Raw genomic sequence first — 12,069 nt, 5'->3', positions numbered from 1 at the left:
AAAGGTATCAACTGCACAAAGCTCTGTTGCATCTTTTTTTAAAAATTGCCACAGATATTATATAATTTATATAAGTTGCAGGTGTACAACAGAGTGAGTCACAATTTAAGGTTCTATTCCATTTACAGTTATTGTAAAATATTGGCTATATTCTCTGTGCTGTACAGTATATCCTTGTAGCTTATTTTTTTATTTTTTAAATTCTTTTTTTTGGGCTGCACCGTGTGGCTTGTGGGATCCTGCTTCTCTGACCAGGAATTGAACCCACACCCCCTGCAGCTGAAGCACAGAGTCTTAACCACTGGACTGCCAGGGAAGTCCCCTTGGAGCTTATTTTATACATAATAGTTTATATCTCTTACTTCCCTCCCCCTATATTGCCCCTCCCCCTTCCCGCTCCCCACTAGAGTTGGACTTGTTTTCAGAAACTACCTCCCATGCTTGGAGGAGCTGACAAGGTTGACCAGCAGGCCAGAGATTCAGGGAAGCGGTGACGTTTGTAGTCTTGAACCTAAAGACTAGGTGACTTAGGTCGTAGTCTTGAACCTAAAGGCTAGGTGACTTAGGTAGCATTTCTATGCTGCGGTGTTTGAGGCCAAATCCCTTCTTCTTTTGGGGGAACCTCATTCTTTCCCCCTGAATGCTTTCACCTGATAGGACGAGGCCCACCCACATGGCCGAGGTTCACCTGCTTTACACGCAGGCTACTGGTTTCATGGTTCATCTCCTCTGAAAAATAACTTCCTGGCACCATCTAGACTGGCACTGGACCAAACACTTGAGCGTGGACACGTGAAATGAACCGTCAGGGGCACAGATGTGGGCAAGGCATTCTGTAGGTGATGTGCCGTGGTGTCGGTCGTCTACCCACCCTGCACCCTGACTTGTCTCCGTGCTCAGCCTCCTGCACCCCTGGGCACCTCGGGACCCAAGGGACCCTCTGCGGGGGTCGCGTCAGAGGTGCCCCAGCTGCGTGCCAGCCCTGAGGGTGGCTGCACGGGAAGACCCCTCTGCACCTCTCCCGGGGACAGCTCGTCCTGCTTGTCCTTGGACCCTCCCCTCTTAATGCAGGCAGCTGTTTCCTGGGCTGCCCTCGGCTAGGAAAATGGTACCCTGCTACCTCCTCTCCTTGGACCCAAACCAAAGCGAGTCCCCCATCTTGACTCTTGACCTCGGAAGAGATCAAGAGATTAAGATTTGCTCTTAGTGGCAAAGTTAACAGAACCCTCGGGATGCAGGATTAGGCTACGTGCTGTGTCACCAGCCAAGGTGCTTCTTTGGGTTCAAGTGTTGCGTGTCCCTGGGTCTTGTGGCTCTGTCCACAGAGGTGCAGCTACAGACCAGAGCTCAGAGGGGACTTTCATAGGGTTCCTCACAAGCACACTCTTCTCATGGCTTCCTCTCCCCGCAAGAAACTCACATCTTACGGGCTTACTTCCTCTGAACGTAGAAAAGTCTCCTTATTTTTCTCGGCTTTCTCTCTTCTCTATTCTTCAGTGGAGTAAATCAGTGAAGTCCACATTGTTATGGTTTGTACCAAGTAACTTCTTCTTTTTTTTTTCTTGACCACGCCGTGTGGCTTGCGGGATCTTAGCTCCCTGACCAGGGATCATACTCAGACCACGCAGTGAAAGTGCGAAGTGCTAACCACTGGACCGCCAGTTCCCAAGTAACTTTTGCTTTTGTAAAACGGTGGTTACTGTATGAGTTTCCTGGGGCGGCCATGACAAAGGACCAGAAATTTGGGTTCCTTAGAACAACGGAAAGTTACTGTCTCACAGTCCTGGAGACTGGAAGTCCACGATCGAGGTTGGCTGGCTAGGCAGGGTGAGTCCCTCGTGGAGGCCCTGGGAGGAACCCGCCCAGGCTCCGTCTCTTCCAGGCTTCTCTCCAGCTTCTGGAGTTTGCTTTATGGCACGAGTCATATTGGATTGCAGCCCACCCAGACAACCTCATTTTGACTTGATCACCTCTGTAAAGACCCTATTTCCAAGGAAGGTTGTATCCTGAGGTTCTGGGGGTTAGGACTCCACAGCATAACCTCTTCTGTTATGGGAAGAGGGGGAAAACAATTCAGCCCACAGCACACACCATTTGTCCCTCTCCAATGGATAGATCCTTAACCTTTTTTTTTTTTTTTTTTTTTTTTGCGGTACGCGGTCCTCTCACTGCTGTGGCCTCTCCCATTGCGGAGCACAGGCTCCGGACGCGCAGGCTCAGCGGCCATGGCTTACGGGCCCAGCTGCTCCGCGGCATGTGGGATCCTCCCGGACCGGGGCACGAACCCACATCCCCTGCATCGGCAGGCGGACTCCCAACCACTGTGCCACCAGGGAGGCCCCATCCTTAACCTTTTAAGGCTCACGTTATTTCAGCCTGACCTTGCTTTGGAGACACAGTAATCATTGACACGTTATGGGCACGGCCCTGTCTTGTGAACATAGCTGTCTTGGTTTGAGTTTCCCAAACTTAACTTTGGGGCAGTTTTTCACTCTTTTATTCATAAGTTTGTCTTCACATCCTCGTATATCGTTGGTTGTGGCACGTCTGTGGTGAGATGTCATGTTATAAATATGCTGTCCTGCATTGATGTGGTTTTCACTAAACATTTAGCATGTTCAGTGTGTGTCCTGGGACCCCTTACAGGCAGCTGGCACCCTTGCCGTGCTTCTGTGACCAACTGTAGCAGGTGTTTGGATGAGGCTGGAATTCACAGGCGGCCCTGCCGCATCCCGGTCTGTCTCTGCCGACTTCCCTTCGTGGAAGGACAGACTCCTCTTAGCTGACGATACTTTCAGAGGTCCTGGTGGGTGGTCTCTCTTTCCATCTTCCTCCGTCGTGTTAAACCTAGGACACCAAGGCAGAATGCAAGGCAGTTGTTCGTCTTGTCAAGGGAGAACTTCCGTTTGGAGCTGAGGGATTATTGACTTGCCGACGTGCTGGCTACGGGTCCTGCTTGCAGACTGATCGTTACCAGGCTCGGCCAGCATCCAAAATGCGCCAACTGGAAACTAGGTTATGGGTAGTACGTGGAGTTTCCATAATCGTGTTTGCCATGTGCTCATGGGTTACTGTCTCAGAATTGAACTTTCAAGGGAAGCAAATGGGACTTACTCATATGAAGTGAGCATCACACAGTCAGTTGTCTTACTGGAGTGGGACTGAGCCATCACACACACACACACACACACGCACACACACATATGGCACGGTGTCCATCAAGGTAATCAATGAAGAGCTCCTTTCTTATAATAAGCTGTCCAGGCCGGTTGGTTTTTTCTGATCTCCAACGGCAAGAGGAGAATAATGTTTTCTATAACACGCTGAAAACACAGACCTCAGATACCCTTAATCATATCCACATTCAGGGTCATGTGTGTTTCCCTGGGGTTTTCCTTCAACAAGAAAGCTCAGTGAATTAATGGTTTTCAAGATATTGTCTTAGAAATCCCATAGTCATAGGCATGATTTCTCATGGGATTGAGGGAGTTCAGGAAACGGACTCCTCGTGAGACACTTAATGCGAAATGGTTTTCTAAGACAGGTGGGCGGTAGTTTACTTGTGGGCAGTAGAGAGCAGTGTGCAGAAGTAACCTTGACCACTCGTGTGGAAGTAGTTGAAACATCAAAGCATAGGATTAATACGGTGTAGGTCAAAGATGGTGGAAAGCCAGTGAGGAAAGCCATCTTTAAGATAGGATGGAATACACGCACACAAACATATATATATATATACACACACACATATATGTAAATGGGTGTATATATATATATAGAGACACACATATAGACACAAATATGTATATATGAATATGTATACACACATATAGAGACACATGTATATATGAGTATATATATAGACACATATAGACACATATACATATATATGAGTATATATATAGACATGTATATATATGAGTATATATGTAGACACAGATACATCTATGTATATATGAGTATATAGACACATATGTATATATGAGTGCATATACATATGTGTGATTACACATACGTATACACACATTCATACATGTGTGATTGCACACATTCATGTACATATATGTGCGGTCACACATATGTACACACGTTCATATACATATCTGTGTCTATACAAATATACTCACTCAGGCAGTGTGATCAATGGCCATTTCTTGGTGGAGGGGAACACTGACATCACTATGGAATTGATTTTCCATTCTTCTTTGAGCTTTGTCATTTTTTTACAACCAATATATATTTCTTTTATAATAATGAAAAATTAATATTGTCCTTAAAAAGTTCTCCCAAGGTATACCTTTGGTCCTACTGAAGGGGACCAGGACACGCTAGCCCCAAGTGTACCTCTTTGATACATGCCATCTTTTGAGCTAAAGGCAATTGAGAACAAGCGGACCCAGGAAACGCTCTTTACTTCCCTCCGCCACCGCCCCCAACTGTCTAAAAAATACAGTATCAATTTGCTGTTTTGTAAAGGAAATTTACATTTATCCAGGGATTTTCCATGTGTAGTAATGTCTCCATTCCAGGGAGAGAGCTACTCCTGGAGATGACTCTTTTCGCCCCGAGACTCTTATTTGCATAACAAGACGGTCCTTTTATATACACACACTTCTTCCCTTCCCATAACCTGCCGCCTCCACCCAGAACCCCAAACCCCTTTTCCTTTGTTTACCCTAAGATGGTAGATAAGCCTCTATCATCTGGCCACCTCCCTGAATCACATCGTTTTGGGGATTCCTATATGTATGTACGTAATTAAAACTGTTTTCTCTCGTTAAACTGTCCTTTAACAGTTTGATCTGCAGGCCCCAGGACAGAACCTAAGAGGATAGAGGGAAAAGATTTCCCCCCCTACAATACTTTATTAAAATGTAGATTTTATGTGTGTATTTTTTAAAAGGTAGAAATATGTGGGTGTGCATTTATTGTCATAGGCAATAGTAACTTGGTCTTTGATGAGAACTTGAAAACCTCATTTGCTTAGCGGCAACGTATGACCTGCTACATTCCTGGCATGTTGCTGAGCCCGGGGGCACTAGCGGACCCTGTGCACTTAGCACCTGGTCTCTGGTGGCTCAGTGTAACTTCTTCAGTGGGTGTAGATCGGCTGTCAGATCAATGCCAGGTGGAGACCAGGTACAGTCCTCAATCTTGTAAATGTCACACACTGCTTACATGAAACAGGGATCCAAAAATCCAGTGTCCTCTTCCCAACCAGAAAGCCATGCTGCTTCAATTTAGGAATAGGCTTTCCCATCTCTAAGTAATGTTTTCCTAGTTTTTAATCAAGAACGCCTTTGAGGATTATCGAGTCTTTGATTCAATACACAGGTTTGTATATGTTGTGTTCAAAATATCATTTTTCACCTTTCCTTCTCTTGTCTGTAAGGTAGAGAAAGTGGTGGGGGTCTGAGTATGCCAACTCAGAATATGCCACTTTGACATACAGGTTATTTTGAGCTTCTGGAGAAGCAACAGATGCAGAAGGGTGCCTTTCGGGAGCCTCCCTTATCTGACTAAAAGCAGAAACTTGTGAGCAATGAGGACTTCCCAACTCTTTGGGGTTTTCTCTTCTTTTCTATGAAGTTCCCCATACGTGTAAAGTTAGAAGTAAAAACTTCTCTCTTTAATCTGACACTTGGTGGTTTAAGTTGCACGCCTCAGGTACGGAACACAGAAGTACAGGAGAAAAATGTTTCCTCGCCGACAAAAAGCCTACCACAAGACTGCCTCTACTTCTGTTCCAGATCGACTTTCAAATTCGTTATGAAGTAGTTACATCAACAGATTATTATTTATGGAAAACAAAGATATATTTTTATGGTTTCCGTTCTACCTTTTGACACCATTCGTTACAAAAGCAACGTATTAAAAATCTCATGTTTCGAATCAAGCCATGCAGACATTTCCTGAATTTCTCCTACCTCTGCTTAAGTTTGTGGATTGATTCTCCCTTTCAGCTGCCTTCTGTCTGTTAAAATTGCAACAGTCTCTTCATTGTTTCAAACACCAAGTGTCCCTGCCGTTCCTCCGGGCTTTATTTTTAAACTTTCATGGGGAATCATGTCCTCTTGTGTATCGGCTTTGATTCTTTTCCAGTTCCACTGTGGATGTTTATTTATCTTTAAATCCACCAGGGAACCTCTCCTGAAATGACTTGTACTCTTGATTTTTTTTTCCTCCTGTAGAGAAATGTATTGACTTTCCCAGCCACATAGTATATTTCGAGAATTTCCGTTCTCTCTTCTCCATGCTACCGTAGGAAACTACAGTTACATCACTTGCCAGTTTACCCTTGAGGAATGTGCACATTTATGGTTCCTTCTCTTCTTTCTAAATTCGGGGTTCCTGTTCCCTCCCAAACAGCCCTGGTAATTCAGGAGCAGACGCGTGCACGTGACGTCGACATGGCCCAATTCCAAGGTGAAAGTTCAGCCTTTCTCTCCCCCCACTTAATAACTCCCTCTTTCCTGGAGCTCTCTCCTCTTCTGGGGGGAAGAGACAGGAGGAAACTGCCCAAAACAAGTATCTCGACGATAATTGGGAGGTTGTCGTGGATCAGAGGAGGGCGTCTGTGCGCTATATTTTTGTCTTAATTCCTCCCTCCAACAGAAGACCTGTTTGGAATTCCTTTGGCCGACGCCCTGCGGCCAGCTTGTCCGGTGTCACCCTTGGCTGACTTGTTCTGAGTCATCTTTCAGACAAAAGACGCGGGGCTTCTTTTCAGCTTAAACTGCATGGACCCGAGGCCAAACCTCCGAGTTTGCCTGTGGCCTGTTGTGACGAGGGGCTGTGTGATGGGCACACGGTGGGGACGTGCTGATGAGGAAGAAAGATGCTACCCAGGAAACAGCAGGAGGCCGGAAATCAGTCCGAAAAGGGGTTGATGTGGTTGTCACATAGGAACAGACAAGCGCCCATGTGTGCAATTTATAGAGTTGAGGTTTTTCAGAAAGTCTCACGTGGCAACTAAGCGTACGAGGCTCGATTTCTGATACCCTTTCTTGTCCTGTTTTCTACGTTCTAATATTTCCCTTTTCCTTTTATTATTTTTTTCCCCTTCTGTGCTTTCCTTGGTCACATTTTCTCAGTTCGCTTTTCTGAATCATTTAGTCAAGTTAGTTCGTTTATTGCAATCTTTTTTTTTTTTTTTTTTTTTGGCTGCGTTGGGTCCTCGTTGCTGCACGCGGGCTTTCTCTAGTTGCAGCGAGCAGGGGCTACTTTTTGTTGCGGTGCACGGGCTTCTCATTGCAGTGGCTTCTCTTGTTGAGAAGCACAGGCTCTAGGGCTTCAGTAGTCGTGGCATGCAGGCTCAGTAGTTGTGGCTCACAGGCTCTAGAGCGCAGGCTCAGTAGTTGTGGCCTGCAGGCTCAGTAGTTGTGGTGCACGGGCTTAGTTGCTCCGCGACATGTGGGATCTTCCCGGACCAGAGCTCAAACCCGTGTCCCCTGCGTTGGCAGGTGGATTCTTAACCACCGCGCCACCAGGGAAGTCCCCATTTATTGCAATTTTTAATTCCTATTTAGGAAGAGCCTTTGTCCGTTGAATTCCAAAGCGTGTTTTCTCCGCGTTTCACGCGACGACTCTGATTTCCTTCTTTTCATCTTTGTGTGAAACTCCCACGAGGGTGAATTCCACGGATGGATTTTCTCCCAACTTAGGAGACACCTCTGAGGTTGAAAGAGTGAAAGTAACATAGAATATGGGGCACATCCCACCGGAAGAAGGAACTCAGGTGGGGCTGTATTCATATCCCATAAAACTCAGGAAAAGGAGCTGTGGGCCTGAAGAAAGTGACTAAGCCCTAAGGAATGAGAAACGATGTGTTTTGCCAGAGAGGCATCCCGGGTTGTCAACACGTTGTGCCCCCCATAACATGATCTGCAACGACAGGAAGCTAAGATGGACAGGCTGTGTCCGAGTGGGACACGCATCAGGGCCTGTTTCCCGAGCGCTGAGCGTTCGGAGGAGAGCAAAACGCAGTCAGTTCTCAGAGATGGAAACGATTCTCGTAAGACGCTTGAACTCAGGTGCGTGTGTAGCTGCCCTCAGCCTGTAGCTGGAGGTTGCCTCCCTGGTCGGGCGAGGGGAAATCGGGGCCAGACGCCTGCGTTTCACACCCTCTCCCGCTTTGCTTCTGCAGCAGCAGCTACTCGGCGCACGCGGCGTACGCCCAGAGCAAGCTGGCCCTCGTGTTGTTCACCTACCGCCTGCAGGCGCTGCTGGAGGCCACGGGCAGCGCCGTGACCGCCAACGTGGCCGACCCCGGCGTGGTGGACACCGACCTGTATAGACACGTCTTCTGGGGCACACGGCTCATTAAGAAGCTGTTCGGGTGGTGCTTATTCAAGGTAAGGCTGCGGTGGTCGGGTGTGTCGCGGTGGCTTGTGTGCTCCGAGCCCACGTGGGCAGAGTTTGGTTTCCCGAAGGGGCTGGGCTTTCTGTACTCGTGCCCGGGGTGGGGGGGGGGCGGTCCTCAGGACGATGAGAATCCTCGTGGCCTGGGAGCCCGTGGTCCCATTGCCGAGATAAGCACCGAGGCAGAACCCTCCCCTGTGTATCCACGCGGCACTTTTTTGTTCTTGTTGTTGCTGGAAAGGAGAAAAAGCGATTTCGGTCAGAGGCCGGTGGCGGGCTTGCATTTGCTCCCAAGGACCCTGGTCATTAGCGAGCGTGTCTGACTCGGGGCTGATGGATCTCAGAGGGTCACGTCTTGAAAGAGCAGGCGGCATCTGGGGTTGTCCTTCTGGGCTCTCCCTGGCCCTGGTTTGCACACTCTTTTTTTTTTTTTTTTTTTTTGCGGTACGCGGGCCTCTCACTGTTGTGGCCTCTCCCATTGCGGAGCACAGGCTCCAGACGCACAGACTCAGCGGCCATGGCTCACGGGCCCAGCCGCTCCGCGACATGTGGGATCCTCCCGGACCGGGGCACGAACCCGTGTCCCCTGCATCGGCAGGCGGACTCTCAACCACTGCGCCACCAGGGAAGCCCTGGTTTGCACACTCTTGAAGGGCGTTGGAAGCACACCCGTCTGCCTCGAGAAGTGAAAGCCGTGTGTCTTCCCCTCCAGCCTCCCTCCAGTTCAGGATTAATCGCGTGTGCTTCCTGCTTGTGTCTGTGCCGCCCTGCGCGCGGTGTCTCCTTGGACAGCGCTTTGCTTCTCTTTTTATTTCCTGTTGGCGTACAGTTGATGAACCGTGCGGTGTAAGCTTCAGGGGTACAGCACAGCGATTCAGTTACGCATATACATGTATCCACTCTCTCAGATCTGTTCCCATTTCGGTTGTTACAGAATATTGAGTAGAGTTCCCTGTGCTCTCCGGCAGGTCCTTGTTGGTTATCCATTCTACCTGTGACAGTTTGCATCTGCTAACCGCAAACTCCCAATCTATCCCTCCTTCTGACCCTTCCCCCCATAACCGTAAGTTTGTTCTCTAAGCCTGTCAGTCTGTTTCTATTTTGTAATTAAGTTCATTTGTGTCATCTTTTTTTTTGAATATTATCTTAATTTTATTCTTGCAGCATCCAAATGAGACAGACCAGTTGTCAGGTATTTTATGATAACAAGTACATTACAAAGTCCAAGCTTTTGAAATAAAGGAAGATGACTTATTAAAACCTTCTAAGTATCCCCGATTTACTGATAACTTTTAATGCAGAAGGAAATGAATAGGTGTCTGACGTGCAACTCATGGTTTAATTGCAAATACCTAGATTAGGTAAGCAATTGTTCCTAACTAAAAAAAAGTTGCAGAATCTCATTAAGACCCATGTTTCTCTATTATTTTTTTTAATTAATTAATTTATTCTTGGCTGTGTTGGGTCTTCGTTTCTGTGCGAGGGCTTTCTCTAGTTCTGGCGAGCGGGGGCCACTCTTCATCGCGGTGCGCGGGCCTCTCGCTATCGTGGCCTCTCTTGTTGCGGAGCACAGACTCCAGATGCGCAGGCTCAGTAATTGTGGCTCACCGGCCTAGTTGCTTCGTGGCATGTGGGATCTTCCCAGACCAGGGCTCGAACCCGTGTCCCCTGCATTTGTCATCTTTTTTTGGATTGCACATATAAGTGATACCACACGGTATTTGTCTCTGTCTGAGTTACTTCACTCCATATGAGAATCTCTCGATCCATCCATGACATTATAGGTTATTGTAAGATAGTGAGTAGAGTTCCCTGTGCTCTACAGTAGGGCCTTGTTGGTTCTCTATTTTATATCCAGCCGTGTGGACATGTCAGTCTCAGTCCCACCAAAGGCCACTTGGAGGACTCATCTGGGTCCCGCTGGACCTCAGCAGACCCCTCTCCACAGGGCATCGGACACCCAGGGCACAGCACAGCCATGGCCGGATGCCGGGGCGAAGGGCGGGCTCTCACAGTACACGTGAACCAGACCACAGGGGTTGAGGCGAGGAGGTAGGAGCTGGGGACACACAGAAGGCTTGGTGACATGTGCCTGCCGCCATGGCCATGGCTCACACGATGCCAAAGTGAGAAATGATGAACGCCAGGCCCCTCAAGTCCCTCCGATTAAAGGTTCCCCGTGTTTCTGTTTCGGTGTCCCTCCTGCTCCATTTTGCCCACGTGGAGTGAGCCCTGACAATCTAGTATGCAAGGGTCTCTGGGTTGTCTTTTTAACGTTTGACTCCATTTATAGTTATTAGAAACTATCATCTCTGTTCCCGGTGTTGTGCACGATATTCTTGGAGCTCACTTTATGCCTAGTCGTCTGGGCCTCTTAATCCTCTCCCCCTGCATTGCCGTCTGGGGTATCTCTTTCTTGATCAGACTTCCTTTCTGGTGCAGTTAGGTTGTGATCGGTTTTACCCTGATACGTGCAATAATCATAAGAAAAATTAACATCCAGTCTGTCGCCCTCTGTATGAGCTACAAGCTGAAAATAATTCCTTTATATACAGTTAATCCCCAAGTAACCCAGTGAGGCCCATAGAGGCCATGGTTGTCGTTATTTTACTGTCCCCACTGGAAGCACAGGGATGAAATCACCTACCTGCCCAAGGAGGCCCCGTGCCCCCAGACACATTGGTGTTTCTGTGGTTATTTCTTGCTTTTCTTTATACATTGTTTTTTATTTTTGTATTTTTTTTTTTTGCTTTTTATTGACGTGTAGTTGATTTACAACGTTGTGTTAGTTTCAGGTGTACAGCAAAATGATTCAGTTATATGTATATATTTTATATATAGAGAGAGAGATATTCTTTTTCAGATTCTTTTCCATTATAGGTTATTACAAGGTAGTGAATATAGTTCCCTGTGCTCTACAGTAGGTCCTTGTTGATTATCTATTTTATATATAGGAGTGTGTATCTCTTAATTCGCAAATCCTAATTTGTCCCTCTCCCCCTTTCCACCTTGGTGACCATGAGTTTGTTTTGTATGTCTGAGTCTGTTTCATAAATAAGTTCATTTGTATCATTTAAAAAAAATTAGATTCCACATATAAATGATATCATATGGTATGTGTCTTTGTCTGACTTACTTCACTTAGTATGATAATCTCTAGTTGCATCCATGTTGCTGCCAATGGCATTATTTCATTCTTTTTCATGGCTGAGTAATATTCCATTATATATACACACCACATCTTTGTTATCCATTCCTCTGTCGATGGACACTTAGGTTGCTTCCATGTCTTGGCTGTTGGGTGTAGTGCTGCAGTGAACATTGGGGTGCATGGATCTTTTTGAATTAGAGTTTTCTCCAGATATTTGGGATTGCTGGATCATATGGTAGCTCTATTTTTAGTTTGTTAAGGAACCTGCAAACTGTTCTCCACAGTGGCTGCACCAATTTACATTCCCACCAGCAGTGCGGGAGGGTTCCCTCTTCTCCACACCCTCTCCAGCATTTATTGTTGGTAGACTTTTTAATGATGGCCATTCTGACTGGTGTGAGGTGATACCTCATTGTAGTTTTGATTTGCGTTTCTCTAATAATTAGTGATGTTGAGCATCTTTTCATGTGCCTGTTGGCCATCTGTCTGTCTTCTTTGGAGACATGTCTGTTTAGGTCTTTGGAGCGATTATTCTTTTAGGATAAATTTTTAAAAGCGAG

At 46.9% G+C, this 12,069-nt stretch overlaps 1 protein-coding gene across 1 annotated transcript in view; it reads left to right on the top strand.

Moving 5' to 3' along the window:
• The window catches only part of LOC309817722 (polyprenol dehydrogenase-like), a 191,386-nt gene that overhangs the window by 160,791 nt on the left and 18,526 nt on the right, over positions 1-12,069 (top strand). The window contains exon 6 of the mRNA XM_082646991.1: positions 8,144-8,351. Coding sequence (XP_082503117.1) covers positions 8,144-8,351 — 208 coding nt within the window. The remainder of the gene's footprint in view (positions 1-8,143; positions 8,352-12,069) is intronic.

Source organism: Grampus griseus, assembly GCF_964374135.1.
Source record: "Grampus griseus genome assembly, chromosome: Y".
NCBI lineage: Eukaryota > Metazoa > Chordata > Mammalia > Artiodactyla > Delphinidae > Grampus > Grampus griseus.
Note: the sequence above shows the minus strand (reverse complement) of the source record. Positions and strands in the feature narration are given on the sequence as shown.